Source organism: Hemiscyllium ocellatum, chromosome 10 (assembly GCF_020745735.1).
Source record: "Hemiscyllium ocellatum isolate sHemOce1 chromosome 10, sHemOce1.pat.X.cur, whole genome shotgun sequence".
NCBI lineage: Eukaryota > Metazoa > Chordata > Chondrichthyes > Orectolobiformes > Hemiscylliidae > Hemiscyllium > Hemiscyllium ocellatum.
Window position 1 is genome coordinate 35103894 of NC_083410.1, and position 23032 is coordinate 35126925.

General features: G+C 39.9%; 1 protein-coding gene across 1 annotated transcript; it reads left to right on the forward strand.

Moving 5' to 3' along the window:
* The first annotated feature begins 5979 nt into the window (after positions 1–5979).
* prop1 (PROP paired-like homeobox 1) lies at positions 5980–23032 on the forward strand. Its single transcript, XM_060830937.1, has 3 exons — positions 5980–6085; positions 19344–19585; positions 22640–23032. Exons 1-3 carry the CDS (start codon positions 5980–5982, stop codon positions 23030–23032), a joined length of 741 nt encoding a protein of 246 aa, XP_060686920.1.

Genomic DNA, 23032 nt, shown 5'->3' on the forward strand with positions numbered 1-23032 from the left:
GGAATTAAACGAACAGCTTTGAAAGTGAGAGAAACAACAGATTTGGAGAGAGAACATTTTTTAAATATAAATTCATGAACCTTTTTCTAAATACTTTGTTTTAAATTGGGCATTGGACACTAAAATATAATACAGTTTCTCTGCAAAAGTCACTGCAAAAATTAATCCATTATAAGTTTTTAAGATGGACAATATAAAAATCCCAAGGGTTCCTGTGCATACATGCCAGATGTGAGAGATCAGAAACACAATTTCTCCTTTACCCTGCTGTGCTGTTTTTAGACTGATGTCTTGTAGTAATAGTGAGAGTTTAATCCTCAGCTAAACATCTGTTTACTGCTACCTTAAACTATCGAGGGTAAATACCTCTGGGCTTCATTTCATGCCTAATAGGGCCAAATTGTGTTATTGATTCTCCCATTGGTTTAACTAGATACTATTGCCTGTCACATTTAACATTCATCAGAGGCATTGATTTGTTACCCCTGTGAGGCATTATAATAAAATGGGGTAACTGGCTGAAAGTCTGACGTTTCCTGTTTAAAAATGATATTTATAATAATACACAATCTTGACACTACATTTACTGGCAAAGAATTCAACAATATTTTGCTGACTATCCCCATTTATCAGCATTCTTCCATCTCTATTAAATGATGGACATCCAACAGGTCCAATGGGGATGGAGTCATTTCACATGGAACAATTTTGCTAATGGCTGGAGAGACCAATCTGGCTCAGAGATGTTACACCTCTGGAACAGGTGGACTTGAGGCCAGGCCTCCTGCTTCACACTTAAGGACACTGCACCAAAAGCGACCCCTCTCAGTCCATCAATCTAGCTCCAAGAGAACTGCTGTAAATGAAATGATTGTCAGGTGTTGTGGGTTGTTATTTTGAAGGGCGGTGTTGTCAGTGTTGTTGCTGATTCCATTCCTAATAATACCATGAACAATGCATTCTCTATTGTTTTGTAGCCAATGACACTGAGACATGAGCTTGCAGATTGTGTTGGAGTATGATTTTGCTGTTGCTAATAGCTCCCAGTGCTTCATAGATGCTTTAAAATAGTCCTAAGTTTTTCACACAGACAGTGGTGCATGTATGGAATAAACTACAAGAGAAAGTGGTAGGGTACATACAATTAGAACATTTAAAAGGGATCTGGATGGGTACCTGAATAGGAAAGGTTTAAAGAGATATGGGCAAATAGCACTAGTTCACTTTAGGATACCTGGTCGGCATGGATGAGTTGGATGGAAGGGTTTCTTTCTATGCTATATGATTCTATGACTCCAGGTAATTTTGAAGTCACTGATACTCTGGTGTGTAATATAATTGCTGTGTAATTATTAGCCTCGAATTCACTTGTCTAGTCCTCATGTTCTAGAACTCCATCCATACATTTCTCCATGCCTTATTGATCTTTCCTCCTCTAAGACACTCCTTTAAATCTATTTATTTGATCAAGGTTTTGATCATCTGATCTAATATCTCAGTCAATGGTTTCAGTCATTGTTTTATCGTGCTCCTGTGAAATTTTGTTAAAGGTGCTATATAAATATGACTGCAGCTGGTATAACCTCCTAATTATAAGTGTTTCACAACAGATATTCATTTAAATGATTGAATATATTTGTAACAGTTCATTGAGTCCCCTTTCAAAAAGCTGTTGTAGGATTTATGATCATAATTATACTAGTCTAACAGGAGCTAACACTGATAGTACTAGAGTATTTCCAACAATGGCTTCAGTTCTTGCCCCAATGTTGTTATCTCTCTGAGTTTCTCAAAGTTCTGTTCTTGGCCCCTTTGGTTCTCTTACTGTCTTTTGGTGTATCATTGGCAGATATGGGGTGTGTTTCTTCTTATATTTTAATGCTCAGCTCTAATATTCAATCACTCATGCCCCTTCACTGCCTCTGTGCTGTCAGAGTACTGTATCAGGTTGTACACACTATCTTGTTAACTTATTAAACTCTGAGCTAAAATCCCAGAATTTGTCAGTATCCACATTTGTATCATCACTGACCTCCACATCTGCCTCAGCTAATTTGCTGCTGCAACATGATTTTTTCCTCTCCAGTTCTGACGATTCAAAAGCTCTGAAAATGTGTTGCTGGAAAAGTGCAGCAGGTCAGGCAGCATCCAAGGAACAGGAAATTCGACGTTTCGGGCATAAGCCTTTCATCAGGAATGAAGGGCTTTTGCCCGAAACGTCGAATTTCCTGTTCCTTGGATGCTGCCTGACCTGCTGCGCTTTTCCAGCAACACATTTTCAGCTCTAATACTCCAGCATCAGCAGACCTCACTTTCTCCCCAATTCAAAAGCTCTCCTGACCACCCATCTGCCTTGTCTTGTAAACTACAGCATCCAAAACCTTTCTGTTGCTATTTCAAAATGCATAAGTCCAGCTCAAACAGAAAATTTGTCTTTGTTGATCAACATTGCTTCCCAAATCTTTATTGCTTAAAACTCATCATAGTCACACTCTTCTGTAATGTTCTGAGCACTGCCAAACTCTCTGTTCCTCCATATCTGTCCTCTTCTGAATCCATTCTATCTGATCTCCTATTCTAGTATTTCCTTATTTGAGTCATTGATTTTTAGTACATCCCTTTGAAGAGCTTTGGGCTGATTTTCTATGTTACAGACATGGTCATAGAGTCATAAAGACTTACGGTCCAATAGATTGATGCCAGTCAAAAACAGTGCATTGAAAATAGGCGTTGGGGAGTCATGATGCAGCTGTACATGATATTGGTGTGGCCACTTTTAGAATACTGCATTAAGTTCTGCTTGCCTTTCTATTGGAAGGATGTTGTTAAACTTGAGAGGGTCCAGAAAAGATTTACAAGGATGTCGTGGAGTCTAGAGGGTTTGAATTGTAGGCAGAGGCTGAATAGGTTGGGGATTTTACACTGAGCGGCAGCAGCTGAAGGGTAACTTATCGAGGTTTATAAGACAATGAGGGTCAAGGATAGGGTGAATAGCCAAGATCTGTTTCCCAGGGTAAAGAAATTCAAGACTAGAGGGCATAGGTTTAAGGTGAGAGAGGAAAGATTTAAAAGGGACCTGAAGGGCAACATTTTCACAATGACTGTGTGCGTCTATGGAATGAGCTGCCAGAGGAGGTGGTGGAGGTGAGCACAATTGCGACATTTAAAGGCATCTGGGTGGGTACATGAATAGGGAGGGTTTAGAGGGGTTTGGGCTAAATGCTGGCAAATGGGACTAGATTGGTTTAGGTTATCTGATTGGCATGGACGAGTTGGACCAAAGGATCTGTTTCTGTGCTGTATAACTCTATACACACCTGTCCTAATCCTAGATTTTAATGAATTTAAATTTCACTACTTGCCATGGTGGGATTTGAAACTATGTTCCCCAAAACAATAGCTTAGGGCTCTGGATTACCAGCCAGTGACATCACCACTCTGCCACCACCTCTCCAGAATGCCACTAATGACAACACTTAGACTGTATTAAATTTAATTAGATGAGCTTGCTTTCTGAATGTTCCATGGCTCACAGAACAGACAGTTCCAACGGTAATGTCCATATCTGTGGATCTGAAACTGCCATAGAGGGTTCACTTCCCAACTTCAAATCTCCTGGGCCCTGCATATTAATAAAAATAATCAGCAATCTTTCCTCCTGAATATAAATTGTTGTGATCATTTTAAATTTGATTCATGATTGGAAAGCATTTATTAATGAGCCCAGGTTTATATTAAGAATTAATTTAAGATCTAGTTCTCACTGTGAATCAATCATGCTTGCTAGACCTACATATATTCATGTGCAGAGCCAATTCTCTACAGGTCAAAACATTGCACCATCTCAATTAAACAAAAACGTAGGGGAGACAACTCCTCTATAGCATGCGTTCCCTATAGCATGTCTTGAACAAGCAGAGTCAACATGCCTTTTTATAAAAATACGTTAAAGCAGGAACTTTGGGGTAACCATACACTGTTGCAGTCTCCATTTCAATGCCTTGACTGGTCAGAGTCGAGTTGCCAACTAATTATTACCTTGTTTCTCAAGCAATATAAATTGTTCGTCCCTTTACAATTTGATATACTTGCATCCGTCTTGATGAGTGTAAGGTTTAAAAAAGCTTCCCCTACATGTCCCTTTCTCAGCTAAACTCAACATCTGTACCAATCAGCAATTATATGTTTATGTTTAAGAAAGTAAATTGAGTCTGCCATTATTGAGACAGTCTAATAATGAAGGGTTTTTGCCCGAAACGTCGATTTTACTGCTCCTCGGATGCTACCGGAACTGCTGTGCTATTCCAGCACCACACTAATCTAGACCCTAGTCTAATAAATGCCAGGAGAATTATAAAATATCATAATGTGGACCTTTCTTTATCCATAACTAAAACCAATTGTAATATAAGTCATCTCGACAGCAGGGAACTTTCTAGGTCTACATAGGACATGGAGGATTAGCATAAGAGTGTTCATGGATGTCTTCTTCAAGACATTACTCATGTTTGCTATTAATGTGCCCTACATTTTCCCAATGCAACTTGAAATGGCAAACCATCATATTTTCTAACAGATAAAGAGATTTTTTTTTCAAATAAAGTTCTTTTTTCTCCTGGTTTTGCCATGACCTGCCTGTAGGCATTACTAGATGAAGCCAAATTAGCTACATACAGTCGAATTCTCCTCTTTCTTTAACTTCGTTTCAATCGATTTATATTTAACGGGGTTTTGTTCGTAATCATCAGTTTCTGTACAGAAGCAATTAGCTCCATTTTTCTCATTAATTGCTTTATAATTAACGACTTAACACGATTACTGTCCTGTCGAACAGCAATCTAAAAGCTTAATGAAGCCAGCTTTCAGTTTCCCGTATATTTCAATTTACACATTTTAGACAGATTTCAGTTTAGCTTGATTGTTCAACATCCTAATTTGAATTAAAAGTAAACAAATGGGTAGGGACATAAAGCCTATTGTCATCGTCTGTAATTTCTGTGCCTGCGATAGAAAATTTAAAAATATGAATTTACAACATTCCTGCGTGTGTTGATGAAACATATAGTCGGTTTGGGTGTCTAGGTATACACCAATTATGCAACTGCAACATTAAGGCCAAAAAGAAAATAATTGACTTGGAAACATGCTAAATATTTCAGGAGCAGATTCATCTTAGCGAAACTGGTGTAAACACTACAATCCTGATGAATAAAGATGCAATCATTAAGGAAGAACACCGTGAACAAAAAACTACAACAAAATGATTGGAGTCTCAGCGTCGTTTGCAACCCGTGTTCAAATTACACTGAAATATTTCGTGAATGGAATTCCACAATGACATGTATGATCTGAGACTAAAGTAACACTTTAAAGTAACACGAGGAAATTGCATGTTTGATTACAACTCTGCAGCTTATTGCTCTTTATAATTATAGTATAGGTTAAAGAATGAGGAAAGCTCCCAGAGGGAACTCAGATATCTGTCGAACGAACAGCTTTTTCGAAAATTCGCCATTGTCTTTTAATAAATTGCTCTGCCTCGTCGACACATCTTATTTTTGTATATGCTGCCAGTTAGGGGTATGTCATTTGGGTTATTAGAGATGAATTAGCTTTTTACAAAAGGGACGCTTAGTTTAAACCTGACGCCTGTCCACCTGAGTGCTGACAGACAGCCACCCACCTCGATTTCCCTTGACTTTCCTAGCCATGCATTTCACTTCAGCGCACTTTAATTATTCGAATTAAAGCACAAGCCCATTCACTTGTCCCTCAACCTTGCCACTGCTTGTCTGTAATGGAGAGGTCACCGTATTCATTACTGAGTCCAACCACTTTCATTAGTTTTGTTTTGGACCGTGATTGGTTGCTCAAGGCCAGTGGGGTCCTGGTGATGTCATGGAGTGAGTCAAGTAAAGTTGTCAAACTGCGACCAGAGCTGAAGAAGCCAACATTTTGGTGCTTCTCTGTAAAATGAGAATGGCTGAAGAAGAGCTGCCAGTTGGTGGACGGGGAGACAAGCTAAAAGGGGATGAATTCCCAGATCTTTATCCAAATCACATCAGTTCTGTCAATTCAACTACAGGTGAGTAAGTTGCAGAAATATAATTCTGCATTCGCATCGGAAACACTTCTGGAACTAATTCCAGTTACTTCATACTTTTATTACAACATGGTCATAATGAATTGGTCATTTAGTCATATAATGTATATTTCCTAAGAAATATTGAATCCATTCAACCATCACAGATTCATATAAAAAAAAGCGTTTATATGGCAAAGTCTTGATGTGGAGCTTCAAGGCAATATGATACAGGTTTGCCTCTATGTGTACAGGCCGGTACATTTAATGGAACGGAAGATATTGAAAAGTTGTAGCTTAACATTACTTGGAAAAGATAAACTATCTCGTCTATATTTTACCTTGCCTACAGTCTCACTTTAAAATATAAATCCATTTTATATTTTTTTCCCACATGGGAAATTTAAAGATTAAGCGGAAGTAATTACAATTAGTTTCTGTTCACTACTGTATACAGGTTGTTTAAGCAACACATTAAACAAGGTACAGAATTAATACCCGTTCTGAAGTAGGGTCACTGGACTCGAAATATGAACTCTTTTCTCTCCACAGATGCTGCTAGACCTGCTGAGTTTCTCGAGCAATTTCTGTTTTTTGTTTCAGATTTCCAGCAATTCTTTGTTTTATATTATTACATAATTATTTTGTTTCCTCGAATATTAAAATCTATCGGGACGATAACTTAGCGGAGACGAATAGAATTTCTGTTGTACAACTGATTAAGACAGCAGAGAGTTCCATCCGCAATCTTCTGGGAAACTTTCACTGTGGTGACCAAGTACATCAGCTTCAAATCCTGTAAAGCTTTCCAAGGCAGTAAAGAAACACAAAATTCTTCCTATATAGGCTCTATTTCACCTTGTAAATGATAAACTATTGATTTTAGTCAGAGGTTCTATCACCTGTAGAAAGTCAATAAGTTAGATCAAAATAGGCTCTGGACAAGAATAATGTATGTCAATCATCAAACATAGAGAAGGAAAACTATAATTGTACCTGAGTTCGGGGAAAAACTGAGAATCTCACTCCAGGTGCGAGTCAAGCCGTCTTACAAGGCGGGTCTCGGTCATGCGGATGTACCCGCGCTTCATTGTTAATCAGTCGCCTGCAAATACTAAAGAGCCCTGGTCCAAGGCTTCAGCCTGGTTCAGAGTGCCGCTCAATATTTTAGTCTAAATCCACTGTGTTCGATGCCAAACATACATTTGCACCTTTTTAAGTTGGATAGGTTTGGTGCCGATATGAATATTAATTTATATCACCATGTAGTTTGGAAATTAATATTCCATTTAATATCGGATTAAGCACCTCGTGGCTGTGTTTTCTTGTGCAAAAATATGCTTGTACACTTTTCTGATTTTTTTTAACACAATGTCCCCATTATTTTTAAAGAACAAATAAAACGTGCACGGTTTAGAAATATCTATTTGAGACCGCTTTAGTGAAAACCATTGCAAAAACAGGCAAATTGTAAAACTTTGTATAATTTCCTTTTGTAATCATAGAAGATGTATAATTTTCTACAGTAGGATAGTGCAGATAGCTTAATATTAAAGATTTAAGCCCAATCAGACTCTAGGCATTATCATTTACTTATCGCTGTAGGTCAACAGCGCATGTAACGACAAGTAGGTGCGCTTTCAAATACTGTAAATTTACTAAGCACTTGACAATTTATTTATGTAAAGATATGTGCTAAATATTGATGGAATTATTTTCCCTATTCATTTGTTGTTGGACATGGATATGACCGACTTCCTTCTGTGCTGTCTGAATCTACTTAAGAACCCAAGTCTTTTTAAAATGATTCCACTGCCAATTTCTATCAATACAATTTGAACTCTCATAAACTTCAAAGCAATAAATGCAATATCAATGAGAGCCAGATAAAGACTGCAAAACCCTAGGAATGAATCGAACATGTCACTATGATCATCTTTAAAAAAGCCTTAAATTATTCATTTGAATAAAAAAAGTATCCTTCATCTTAATTAGAAAGTTAAAATTAGATATGAAATTATGTTAGCATTATAGGAAGGCACATATGCCTATCTTCATTAAGCACATTGTTAAAGGAATATGGATGTGGAGAGATGAAGACCAGCAAAGAATAATGTCTTGTCATTATCCCTTTGTACATGATAGATAACAATTATACATAAGATAAGATATATTTTTTTCACATGGTTTTGAAGTGGGGAGTTAGTAAATAAAGATCAATGCGTAATACAATATTAACTATTCTGCCAGTAATTAGTTAGGTTAGATATTTCAAGATAATACATCTTTTGTCTTGTTTTGTAATGATATCTTCACTTGTCTTCATACAACCTTTTGACATAATGTTCCAAGGTTTTCCATAAAATAAACAATTTCAGCTACAGAATAAAATAATAGGTAAGATAACCAAAAACTTGCATCAAAAATGTAGGGCAGAAAAAATTTAAATTGGAATGGAAATCAGCTTACAAGAACTTGCATCTTCTAAAAATGAATAGGTGGATTCGGGAGTGAGGTATTTATTTCATTTTCAAAACAAATCCAAGTTATACTTTGACTCAGCAAATTTTTATTCTCAAAATAATCTTTTAGATCAGAATAGATTGTTTCAAACATTTAGCCAAAGATAACCCAGTATTTCACTGATGATTAAAACCTACATATACAGAACAGAAGTTTCTTGGGTGTCTGGACAGGAAAGATGCAGAGAGAGTGTTTCTCCCTGTGGGAGAGTCCAGGATTACGGAGCACAATCTCAGTAAGGGATTCCCCTCAGATGAGGGGACATTTCTAATGAAGGTAGTAAATCTGTGGAATTCTTCACTACAAAGAATTGTCAAGGTTATGTTGTTAAGACATGTTGTTAATTAGTAAAAGAATCAAGGGTATCGGGATAAGACAAGAAGGTTGACTTTATTATTATATCAGTCAATGATCTCATTGGACCCGATTGCCTACTTCTGTTCCTTCTTATGACCTTATCTCTATAATTTGCATGAAAAAATATCACATTGTGTTCAATAATTGAGCATTTATTATGCTTCTGTGTATTCTGAGATTGTGGTTCTGAGCATTTGTGATATTAATTTACAACCAAATGGATAATGGCTAGATTACAATAAATTACATCAAATACAGCCAAATTTCTGAAAATATTATTTGCCATGACAATAATGGATATCTTGCCTTCTTTTGCAAGCTGTTTGTTTTGCCTTCTTGGCACTTTGCATGCTAACCATCATCTTTGACTTACATTGGTAATCAATGCCTTTCTATAATTGCTAATACTCAAACAGACTAGCTGAACACTTTCAATTTTTAATCTGTTCCCTGGAAGTGGTATTAGACAGTGTTTAGTCCTATGTGATTTAATTTCTAACTTTTAAAGTTAAAACAAAAATGTAGACTACTTGCAACAGAAGCTGATTGTATGAAGTGTATACCTCAGTTTGAACTAGATATTGAATTACCTGAGTTCATATGTTATCTGACTAACCTGACTACCTTTTTTTTGCAGTAACAGTGAGGGTTGATGAAGGTACAGCAGCTAATGTTTTATCGGGACTTTCAAAAGGCATTTGTTAAATGCCAATTGGAAGACTTGTTCAGAAAGGAGAAGCTTGTGTTGTCCATCTAACAACAGTTCCAATTTATACCTGCTATTATCTACTTTTCACATTGTGATTCTTGATTAAATGACAGCATGATAATCTTAGCAATGAAAAATTAAGTAAATTTTCTGTGACACTGATCTTTAGCAATGCAGATCTTTAGCACTCCAGAATTCCTTTTGATAACTGATTGGTCAGTTTGCTCACTGGGATCTGCAGTGGGCTGTCCTGGCAATTTATTTACAACTGTACTTTAAACCTTTCTTCACTCCTTGAGTTAAAAATACTTGATTGTATTGGGTTCAGAACGACTTAACTATCACCTGATACAGTTATTATTGTTTTCAAATCATAAATTAGCTGGGGAAACAATGCACACATCCTGCAGCCATTACCTTAAGTCCTTGTTTTTATAGATTAATATTGTACACTATTGTGGACAAAATGCACCCATGCCAGTGATGCCCAACTGAGTATCGCTATAACAATGCAGATATCCTGATCTTCAAAAGTGTTTGATAAGACCAGATGTATAATTAGGAGGTATATGGGATGAGAAGACATTGAAGGTAGCATACATTTGAGGGTTAGTTAATGGAACAAGAACAGTTGAAAAAAAAAGTCATTTTTAATTTGACAAGATATATCTAGTAGGCAAAAGTGAGGACTGCAGATGCTGGAAACCAGAGTATAGATCAGACAGGTGCAGGAAAAGCACAGCAGGTCAGGCAACATCTGAAGAGCAGGAAAATCGATGTTTCGGGCAAAAACCCTTTATCAGGAATAGAGGCAGGAAGCCTCCAGACTAGAGAGATAAATTGGGGGTGGGGGGGCTGGGGAGAAAGTAGCAAATTGTACAATAGGTGAATGTGGGTGGGGATGAAGGTGATAGGTCAGAGAAGAGGGTGGGGGAAGGTAGCAAAGAATACAATAGGTAAATGGGGATGGGGATGGAGGTGATAGGTCAGAGGGGAGGGTAAAGCGGATAGATGGGAAGGGAGATTGGCAGATAGGACAGATCATGGGGACAGTGCTGAGCTGCAAGGTTGGAACTGAGGTAAGGTGGGTGGAGGGGAAATGAGGAAACTGGTGAAATCCACATTGATGCCCTGGGGTTGAAGTGTTCCGAGGCGGAATATGAGGCGTTCTTCCTCCAGGCATCGGGTGGTGAGAGTGCGGTGGTGGAGGAGGCCCAGGACCTGCATGTCCTTGGCAGAGTGGGAGGGGGAGTTGAAATGTTGGGTCACAGGGCGGTGCAGGTGTCCCAGAGATGATACCTGACGTGTTCTGCGAGGAGGCGTCCAGATTCCCCAATGTCGAGGAGACTGCATCGGGAGCAATGGATATAATATGATGTATCTAGTGGCATATTACAAAGACTAATACCTGTCAACAGCTGTTTTAAGTCTGTATCAATTACTTAAATGAGGAAACTGAGTATATTGTCAGCAAACATTGATACTTTCTTATATAATGTAAGTTTACAAGAAGAGAAATAGGTTATTTGGCCCTTTGAGCCTACTCCATTATTCAATAAAATCATGCCTCGTCCATTTGTACTGTCTGTCCCACCCTCAACCCTTGGTTCCATCAAAAGTCTATCTAACTTTGTCTCGAATATACCAATGACCCAGTCTGCACTGCTTTCTGTTGCAGAGAATTCCTCATATACTCATATATTCGTCCTTGCTGTCTTAAAAGGGAAACCTCTTAGTGTTAAACTTTGTCTCCTGGTTTGAGTACTCCGCACCTCCCCACTCAGAGACATAAAAAAAATCCTCCTGGTATCCACCCTATGATAATGCTTCAAATCTTGTGTTTCAATATGATCAACTCTCATTCATCTTAGCTTCAATGGATCTTGGCCCAAGCTGTTTAACCTTTCCTCATATGTCTTTCATCCCAAGACTGAATCAGGTGAACCTTTAGATGCAAAGAGGCTGCAAAAAGATTTTGATAGAATGGACAAGGCTCTGGCAGATGAAATACAATAATGACAAATCTGAAATAATTCACCTTGGGTGAAAAAGAGAGGAACAGTTTTATTTTAAATGGTGCAAGCAAGACTGGGAAATATTGTTATTCAGAGGAACCTTGGCCTCTTTATATTTGAATCACAAAGATAACATGCAATCATGAAGCAAATGACACATTGTAAAGAGATTGGGGTATAGAAGTAAAGAATTCTCACTAATTGTTTTGAGACCACACCTGGAGAGCACTACGTACAGTTTAGTCATCTCCCTAAAGCAGGATTTACTTGTATTAGAGTGCAACATGGATTCACTAGATTGATTTACTGAGATGAGAGAACTACTCTTTTGAGGAGAGATTGAATAGACAAGCCCTTTGTTCTCTCAAGCTTAGAAGAATGAGATTATCTTAATAGATATTTTAAAATAACTTTTTGAGGAGCTTGACAAGGTAAATGTTGGGAGAATGTTTCCCTGACTAGAGTCCAGGATATGAGAGTCAATTTCAAAATGAGGGGTTGACTAATTAGTGCTGAGATGAGGAAAACCTTTGCTGTGAAAGGACTGTGAACCTTTCAGAATTCTCTACTTCAGGTGTATACCAACAGCTTTTTAACCTATACATATTAGGTTTTTGGACGTGACCAGAACTGAGGGATATGGGATATTGTAAGATCATGTAACTGAGTAGAATATCAAGTGTGATCTTACTGAATGGCAGAGCAGGATTAAGGAACCAAATGGCCTATTCTTACTCCTATTTCTCATCTTTAAAACTCATTGAATGAGTGCTGAAGTTGATACAAACTATCTGGCTCCTTGTTTTCACAAATCATATCATTGTCTCTCTAAAGGTCAACAGCAACCATCAGAGACCATAACTGGACATTGCAATCTCTGATCAACCCATTGATGTTCTTTGAAGCTTCTTCTTCAACATCAGCATCTTTTGATGTTGTCTTGAATCTGGGACTGCCTTCTGGTTAGTGCCCAAAACACTCAACCTCATTCTTTCATTTAATAGTGGAGAGTGCAGGAAACCAGCAGAGACAATAATCAGGAACTCATTGTGGTTCGTAAGATTCATCCTTTCTTCTTGATGTACTAATCCAGGTTACTCTTAAATGCAGCTACACTCTTTAGTTTAAACAATGCATGTTGTGATGCATGTTCCATGTACTCTCCACTTTTTGGGTAAAGAGATTTCTACTGAATTTCCCATTGTATTTAAGAGACTCTTTCATATTTAGAGTCATAGAGATGTACAGGAAGGGAACAGACCTTTTTGTCCAACTCGTTCATGCTGATCAGATATCTTAAATAAATCTAATCCCTTTTGCCAGCACTTGGCCCAAACCCTTCCTATTCATATACCCATCCAGATGCCTTTTAAATGTTGTAATTGTACCAGCCTCCACCACTTCCTCTGGCAGGTCATTCCATACACACACCACCCTTTGCGTGAAAAAGTTGCCCCTTAGGTCTCTTTTAAATATTTCCCCTCTCAACCTAAACGTATGCCCTCTAGTTCTCGACATCCCAACCTAGGGAAAAGACTTTGTCTATTTACCTTATCCATGCCCCTCATGATTTTATACACTTCAATAAGGTCATTTATTGCCTCTTGCTTTCAACATCCTCTGAAGTGGAAACAGTAAGCAGAGAGAGGCTATCTCATTTCAGGTATTTCATTATTTTTAAAGCCTTCATAAGATGGACATCTTTCATCCTTTTTATTCTGGAGAAAAGAGCCTCAGCCTGTTTAGTTTTCCATGAGTGTTACAAACTTTAATTCTGGTTTTAGACTTCTAAATTTTCTTTGCAAGTTCTCCAGTGCTTCTTTTTTTAATATAGTGTGGAGACTATATGCAAACAATATTCCAGGGACAATCTTCAAAAACGTTTCATACGCTTAGTATAATTTCACTTTGAATTATAGACCTCTGGAAATTTAATTACAATGATGTGCTTTCACTTAAGGTTACACTAACCTGCACGTTAATGTTTTTTAAAATAATTTGTGAATTTGTACTCCAAGGTCCCTGTACACTTCTATTCAATTTAAGGTGCATTCTTACTGCATAGAATCCCTACAGTGTGGAAACAGGCCCTTCAGCCCAGCATGTCCACACTGACTCTCCGAAGAGTATCCCACCCAGACCCATTCCCCTATTACTCTACATTTAACCCTGACTACTGCACCTAACTTACACACCCCTGAACAATGGGCAATTATGGGCAATTTAGCACAGCCAATTCACCTAACCTGCACATCTCTGGATTGTGGGAGGAAACCGGAGCACCTGGAGGAAACCCAGTGCAAACTCCACACGGCAAGTCGTCCGAGGCTGGAATTGAACCTGGGTCCTTGGCGGTGAGATAGCAGTGCTAACACTGAGCCACCATGCCGCCCCATTTCTCATGGAAATGCAATGTAGCACAGGTGCCTACATTGAAATTAATTTAGCATCCAAATGCCTGTTCTACCCAATCCAAAAACCTTTTATTCGCATATCCTTTAATGTCATGTTGCCTCCAAATTTTGTACCTACAGCTCTACATGCGAGTCTCTCCAATCATGTTTCCAACCTGTCAGATCATGGGAATGGTCTAATCAGTCATAGTCATCTTCCAATAACTATAACCATGATGCCCTATCTCTCTTCATCTCCAGCCATTCACATAACTGACCAGCCCCCTCCTCAACCTGTTTTCTTCAAAAACGTTTTTAAAAAAATCTTCTTTCTGACCAATCTTTTGCCACCTTTCCTGATATCTCCAACTTGGGCTAAGCATTCAATTAATCAGGGTCACGTCCTTGTTCAGTGTCTAAATGTGAACTCCATCATCTTTCCCACTTAGCTTTAAATCTTCTACCAAGCCAATTCGATGAAGAATAAACTGGTCATAGTTTGGAGGCAAGCTGGTTAAATTCCAGCTGTATATGCCTGAAGAAATTTGGGACTCTGTAGCTTTTCAACTATATCAGCCTGCAATTAATTTATCTGAGATTGGACAAAGTGTGTGTTTATAGGGATAGAACAAATGCTGCAAGGCAAATTAATTAAATTGTTTACATTTATTTTTTAGTTTGGTTCAGAGCTTGGTTCTTGGCTTAATTCATCCATCAACTAAGGAAATGCAGCTTTGCAAAAGGAGGATTTCATTGCATATGTGCATTTTATTTATGATTTTTTAATGTAAGCAGAAGTACTGTTTCCTGCAGCAAGGACTGATTTCTAATGTGTATCAAGTTAGCAGGATTACTAATGAGTTTGCACAAAGCTTGTACAGTATTACATTCTAATTTTAAAGCCTGTTACTTAGGCACAGTCAATTGACTTCCTCGCTAATCAGTAGCACCAGTAAGCTCAGCATCCTTTTCAGCCAAATTAGTCTCTTTGTTGGTTTTGTTCTTTGTGGCTGAACAGTCTAGTTGTGGCTTTTGAACGCTTTCTCACGATATTGAATTATTTGAACTAAAACCATGTGATGATCAGATTCCACATTCCCAGTAAGGTTGGTATAGTGGGTACGGTGGAAGTTAATCCCTAGATTCAGGGGCTGAATAAATGTTTCCACTACCATCTTCATGTCTGGATGAACAATCAGATTGTGGTTCAGCTCTGTTCTGTTTCCTGAAGCCAAGACTTGACCTATTGTCAAATGTAAAGCTGATTCTCTTTTATATTTGTTGGTCTACTGACAAAAGAAAGTGAACACAAAATTAAGCTCCTATCATTGCATTTCTTTACAATCAGAAAGGTTTGGCAGTGCAATGCACAATGACTCTGCTTTAATAAATGTTGTGAAAAGTAATACTTTAATTAAATCCATTATTTTCCAACCTAAGACATAGATTTAATTTTGGAATAGAAATAGGATGACTTTAAAAGTCAATTTAGACATCAATGGCAGAAAATATTTGTTATGAAGAGGTTATGTTATCATAGGATAGGTGTTGCAATCCATCTAAGAAAGTAAGTGATGGAAATAATTTATTGATATGTCATATTTGTCCTAAATAGATACAGCAATGGTCTAATTTAAAATAATTTTAATGACAGAACCCTGTTAACCATTGCTTACTGTATACATTTACATAACTTTCTTCTCATTTAATAGTTTATTGCTAGCAAACCTGCTTGATATTATTAGGTTGACTTCTTTTTTGCAAGCTACTCAAAATGGACATGTTATCTTTTGTTGTATGATATTTATGATTCTTAAGACACTTGAGGCAATAAATTTTCTGAGAACACCACCAGCACTGCCTTCTTGCAGACTTGTTGCTCTCAATAGTGGTGGGAGGGTTAGAGAGCGAGAGAGAGAGGATGAGCAAAGAGCTGCAGCTGCAAGAGATTACATACACTAAGTCAGGTGTACAAGCAGAGGATCAGCTTCTGAACATGTCAAAAGACATGTCATCTGAAAGCTCAGGGTCTTCCATTGTATCATAGACTTTGTTTGCAGACTGCTTGAAGAAAGCTAAAATCAAGTGGGATTGAGTTGAGATGAACAGTGAATTTGTTAATAAACAGAATCAGATCAAATTGTGTGTTGAAGGAAAGGTCATTGATAAAACATTAAAAATTTCTGGGCTTAGCATTCCTATTCGAGCAGTTCCTGCCCCAAAGCTGCAAAGATTGGTCTTTGACTGCATTGATCAGGCATGACTCTAGCCACTGGAAAGATTTTCTTTCTTCTGTTTTGTTGGGGCTCCTGATAAGGTGTCGCCTGCCTCTGCATTCATACCTGAATTAATAAATAATAAACTAGGTGGTTCTGACAAATTTACCTGAGCAGTAGTAGAGGTGTCACTGGCTGATTCCGTTTGCCACTTCATTGAATATTAGGAAGGTGCTGATAGAATTGGTAATTGACAGGATTAGATCTGTTCTACATTTTGTAAAGGTGATGTAAAGAGGATTTGTACTTGAGTACTAATCCAGAAACCAGGATTTGGGACCGGAGTTCTGATACCACCGTTTGCAATTCAAATTCAATAAAAATCTGAAATCAATGGTTGGTAATGATGACTGTGAAATCATTGTTATTAAAACTCATCTGGCTGACTAATGCCTTTTTCAGAGAAGGAACCTACCATGCTTTCCTGGTTTGGCCTCCATGTGATCTGACTGATTCTCTTAAGTACCTTCTGAAATGGCTGAGCAAGCCACTTAGCTGTATGACCACTACAAAACCTAAAGAAATGAATGTAACCAGGTAGATAACCTGATCAACACCAGAAATGATAACAGTAAACACAGCACTCTCAACCCTGCAAAGTTCTCCTTCCTTACAGCAGGGGGATAGTGTCAAAGTTGGGAGAGCTCTTTCTCCGACTGGTCAAGCAACATTCTGATTCACATAACTTACAGACAACGTCCCAAAAAACACCATCACTGTTCCTGAGCACAATGGCTTTACAGACAGGAGGGCAATGCCTCAACACTGACTCCAATAAATTGGTACTTCTCCATGTTCAGCAGCACCTGGAGAATAGCAAGGATGGAAAAATATTGAATTTAAATTGAAAGATTGTTGCAGACGTTGGAAATAGAAGCAAAACAGAATTTGCTGGAAAAACTCCGCAGGTTGGCAGCATCTGCGAAGAGAAATCAGAATTAATGTTTCAAGTCCAGTGACCCTTTTATCAGAATCAATGGTATCTAGGAAAAGGTTGGTATTCATCAGAAAATGGGGTGGTGGGAATGGGGAGAATAATCAATAGGTAGAGATAAAGACCAAAGAAAGAAAAATCATTGGACAAAGGAGTGGATAAAGGTCAGTGTGGGGGGAAATGAATAGTTGTGAATAGGGACTATTAGGTTCTGTGGGGTAGCAGCCTATGTGATGACAAGGTCTGGTGTGTGGGGGTTGAGGTCAGGACATGGGAAAAGGTGCTTCAAACCCTAAAATTGTTGAACTTGAGATTGAGTCCGGAAGGCTGCAAAGTTCTCAAGCAGAAAATGAAGCACTGTTCTTCCAGTTTGCACTGAGCTTCACTGGATCACTGCAGCAAGCCTGAGACAGACGTTGGCCAGGGAATACGGTAGTGTTTTGAACTGACAGGCAACTGGAAGCTTAGGATCTTTTTTTGTAGAGGAGACTATATTTGCGAGCAGTGAATACAGTCACTGGCATCTATCATGACAAGAAAAGTGCAACATGTGGATGTAGCTATCAAGGAATCATTCATCTTCTGCAGTCTGTTCTACCACAAATTATTGGAAAGTATTTAGCTCCTGCCCTAATGCAACAGCAGATATTGCCTACTCAGGCTGTTTACTTCCTCACCACCTCCCTTATTTAAAACCCACTAAGGTGCTGGAATGCCAGTGGATGTGCAATGTTTTAACTTCCTAGCCTCACCCTGAAGTCACTGGATATTGCCAAATTTTACCCTCGTATAAAAAAAGAGCAGCTTTCTGCCAGCTCTACAGAAGCCACTGTGTCGAGAGAAGATTGAAAAACCCTTTTGTTAAACACAATGGACTCAGCATGTGTTTTCAAGCAATTTTAGTTTGATCTTCTGTTTGTCAATAAATTCAGTTCCTTTCTCATATTTGGCAGTTTTGTGCGTGTTGTCTCTTTTTTTCTCTTTGTACCTGGTTAACCTGCATTGTCAGAAACCAAAGATCGAAAAGTTGGCTGACTGGTTAGACTTTAAGATACAGAATATATGGAGTGGGGAGGAGGTACAAAAACTGCCATTGCAGAGAAATCTTATCACTCAGACCACAGAATCATAAAATCCCAATAGTGCAAATGGAAGCCACTTAGCCCATCAAGTCTGCATTGACCCTTCAGAGAACATACCAACACCCAAATCCAATCCTATCCCCACATTTACCAATGCTAACCCACTTTAGTCTGCACAAGCCTGGACAACATGAGGAAATCTAACAGGGCCAATTCACCTCTCCTGCATTTCTTTGGACTGTTGGGGAACTGGAACACTGGGGGGAAATCCAGGCAGACATAGGGAGAATGTGCAAACTTCACACAGACGAGATCCAAGGCAGGATCTAACCTGGGTCCCTGGCACTATGAGGCTACAATACTAACCACTGAGCCATTGTTCTGCCCCATGAGCCGATTAGCCTGCACAAGGACGGTGCAGAGATCAATTGACCACTGATATGATACCCCTTATTCATCAAGCAATCATCATTCAAATGTTCTTTACCAAAAATTGCCTTTGGCTGCAATTATGCCTATTCCAAATCTCACTGTACAGCTATGTTGTGTGCATTTCAAACGTACAACATACTCGTATGGAAACATATTGCAGAGAAGCCTCAGTCAAAAACCTTAGCTTTAAGATGCCAGCAGACTGTTCAATGATGTCCTATGGGTACTATTGTGATTTAGCTGTGAATGTATTGGCTAGGTGTGGAGAGGGTTTCTCCTGCCCGAGAGTGATCATTCTTCTAATGGTTGTGGAGGAGTAGAATAATGGGAAGATGGATGTGTGGCCAAGGTTAAAAACATGATGGCTGCTGCTGAAGTAGCACAGATTTACACAGGTTCACAAACCCATGCTCTTACTGACACGGGTTTCCCTTGTTTTGTGTGGCACTTCACCTTTTAAGAAGAAAGGGTTTTTAATACAATATAACCTTTCTTTAATGCAACATATTGACAGCAGCGATATGAATGTTTCCATTTCAGTTGATAACAATATCTACAAGAAGTTCCCTGGAAGTTCAAATGCTGGAAGCAATTCCCTGCTGGTGAATAATATACCTGAGCAGGCTCACTACCCAACACCTGCACGCAGGCGCCATCGGACCACATTCAGCCAGGAGCAACTGGAACATTTGGAAGCTACTTTCAGTAAAAACCATTACCCAGATATCTACTGTAGGGAGGAGTTAGCCAAGATCACCAAACTTAATGAAGCACGCATTCAGGTCAGCGATTAGATCCATTCAGTTCTTTGAACAGAGCCATAAGCCAAATTAAAATGTGTAACTATTCAATGGATTATTGTTGCAATATGCTGGTATTCAACTTTTCATGTTACTTCGTCTTTTTTATTAAATGCTTTTAATTTACATTTTTAATGTTTTGAAAAATGTATGTCATAAATTTATTTTTTTAGTATCGGCAAAGCACTCTAAGTAATTGATATAAATATATAATCAAACTCCTAGCTGTGTCTTGGCAGAACCCTGGCTATTTTGCTGAAATTCTAAAGTCCTGCTATGCTGGCAAAATGTTAATTTATGTTTAGGTTTCTGACCTTGGATATATTTGGCTGAAAGTTGGTTGTGGTTTTGGAGGTGCTCTCAGAAGTGTTATCTCAGACAATTCAACAGTGAGTTGCTGCATTGCATCTTGTAGATAGCATATGCTACTGCCACTGTGTATTGATGATACAGAGTGAATGCTGACAATGGTGAATAGGAAACCTTTAAAGAAGGCTGCTTTGCCCTGGACAAAGTCAAGATTCCTTAATGCTGTCAAAGTGCATTTATCCAGGCAAATGGAGAAAATTCCATCAAACTCCCAACTTCAGTCTTTGCAATTGGTGGACTGGGCATAGGTGAATAAAGAGATGAATTACTTACTGAAGAATTCCTATCCTCTGACCTGCTCTTGTAGCCACAGATTTTGGATTCATTCATAAGATGTGGGCATTGCTGGCTGTGCCAGCATTTATAGTTCATCCTTAGTTGTCGTTGAGAATGTCATTGTGTGCTACCTTCTTGAATCACTGTTGGTCTATTTACAGCAAATGGACGACAATGCTGTTCGTGAGTTCCAGGTTTCTGGAACTCTGATATTTTTCCAAGTCAGTTTAGTGAGTGGCTGAGGAGTTGCAGGTAATGGTGATGGATCCTGTGTATCTGCTGCCCTTGTCCTTCGGGATGGAAGTGATCATGGGTTTAGAAGATGCTGTTTGATGGTACTTGATTTCCTGCAACGCATCTTATTGAGACACTTTGTTACAGAGCATCCGTGTTGGAAGGATGGTGAATGTTGGTCCTGGATAGTGTCAAGCTTTGAGTGTTGTTGGAGCTGCACTCATCAATTGCCTGACTTGTGTCTCGTAGATTGTGGAGAAAGTATAGTCTGCAGATGCTAGAGATCAGAGCTGAAAATGTGTTGCTGGAAAAACGCAGCAGGTCAGGCATCATCCAAGGAACAGGAAATTCGACGTTTCGGGCATAAGCCCTTCTTCAGGAATGAGGAAAGTGTGTCCAGCAGGCTAAGATAAAAGGTAGGGAGGAGGGACTTGGGGGAGGGGCGATGGAGATGCGATAGGTGGAAGGAGGTCAAGGTGAGGGTGATAGGCTGGAGTGGGGTGGGGGCGGAGAGGTCAGGAAGAAGATTGCAGGTTAGGAAGGTGGTGCTGAGTTCGAGGGATTCGACTGAGAGAAGGTGGGGGGGGGGGTTGGGGGAGGGGAAATGAAGAAACTGGAGAAATCTGAGTTCATCCCTTGTGGTTGGAGGGTTCCCAGGTGGAAGATGAGGCACTCTTCCTCGAACCGTCATGTTGTTATGGTCTGGCGATGGAGGAGTCCAAGGACCTGCATGTCCTTGGTGGAGTGGGAGGGGGAGTTAAAGTGTTGAGCCACGGGGTGGTTGGGTTGGTTGGTCTGGGTGTTCCAGAGGTGTTCTCTGAAACGTTCCGCAAGTAGGCGGCCTGTCTCCCCAATATAGGAGGCCACATCGGGTGCAGCAGATGCAATAGATGATGTGTGTGGAGGTGCAGGTGAATTTGTGGAGTCTTTAGAGACCGCAATTTCCCTTCCAACATGGTTAAAGATGCCCTCCAACGCATCTCGTCCACATCCCGCATCTCCGCCCTCAGGCCCTACTCCTCCAACCGTAACAAGAACAGAACGCCCCTGGTGCTCACCTTCCACCCTACCAACCTTCACATAAACCAAATCATCCGCCGACATTTCCGCCACCTCCAAAAATGACCCCACCACCAGGGATCTGTTTTCCTTTCCCCTCCCCTTTCCGCCTTCTGCAAAGACCGTTCCCTCCGTGACTACCTGGTCAGGCCCATGCTCCCTACAACTCACCGTCCCATCCTGGCTCCTTCCCCTGCCACCACAGGAATTGCAAAATCTGCACCCACACCTCCTCCCTCACCTCCATCCAAGGCCCTAAACGAGCCTTCCACATCCAAAGTTTTACCTGCACATCCACCAATATCATTTATTGCATCCGTTGCTCCCGATGCGGTCTCCTCGACATTGAGGAGAGTGGACACCTCCTGTCAGAGCGCTTTAGGGAACATCTCCGGGACACCCGCACCAATCAACACACCGCCCTGTGGCCCAACATTTCAACTCCCCCTCCCACTCTGCTGAGGACATGGAGGTCCTGGGCCTCCTTCACCGCCGCTCCCTCACCACCTGACACCTGGAGGAAGAACACCTCATTCTTCCGCCTCGGAACACTTCAACCCCAGGGCATCAATGTGGACTTCAACAGTTTCCTCATTTCCCCTTCCCCCATCTCACCCTAGTTCCAAACTTCCAGCTCAGCACTGTCCCCATGACTTGTCCTACCTGCCTATCTTCTTTTCCACCTATCCACTCCACCCTCCTCCCTGACCTATCATCTTCATCCCCTCCCCCACTCACGTATTGTGCTACTTTCGCCCCACCCCCACCCTCCTCTAGCTTATCTTTCCACCCTTCAGGCTCTTTGCCTTTATTCTTGATGAAGGGCTTTTGCCCAAAACGTCGATTTTATTGCTCCTCGGATGCTGCCTCAACTGCTGTGCTCTTCCAGCACCACTAATCCAGAATCTGGTTTCCAGCATCCGCAGTCATTGTTTTTACCTTCCCTATAATGCATCCTAGTAGGACTCCCTACCCTTAATTATGTGGAGAATCAATAAAAGTATCTTTAGTTCTGACCCCAAGTTTATATTGTGATGATGTTAACACGCATAAAATTCTGCAGTATACTCTTTGTTGATTCAATTCTTATTCTTTCAGGTGTGGTTTCAAAACAGACGTGCAAAGCATCGGAAACAAGAACGAGCTAATCAGAAGTCAATCCCTCCAACTGTTATTTCAGGCTGCAGTGGTCTGATATCAGGGGTTTGTTCCGTGTCTACTTCAGCTAGGCCCTACCATTATCCACATGCCATTAATCACATACCACGTTTCTCTTCGATGGCGACAAATGCTTATGGCTCTCCAGCAGCTGTTAGCCAGTTTACCTGCACTAACACACATGCACACTTGGCATCTGCCCCACCACCACGGCAACATGATGACTGGTACAGTCCTCTATGTTCAATTAATTCTCCCACGGCGGGATTACCCTCATCAGTGCTCTCCTTAGGACCTATGCCAGGTCTTGATCCACCACCACACTGGAACTAA

What these genes read in the sequence shown, in the direction of transcription:
- prop1 (XM_060830937.1), top strand. Translation starts at nt 5,980, where the DNA reads ATGGCTGAAGAAGAGCTGCCAGTTGGTGGACGGGGAGACAAGCTAAAA. An exon ending in TTCTGTCAATTCAACTACAG is followed by an intron (nt 6,086 to 19,343) that starts GTGAGTAAGTTG and finishes TTTCCATTTCAG; the next exon opens with TTGATAACAATATCTACAAG. An exon ending in TTAATGAAGCACGCATTCAG is followed by an intron (nt 19,586 to 22,639) that starts GTCAGCGATTAG and finishes TTATTCTTTCAG; the next exon opens with GTGTGGTTTCAAAACAGACG.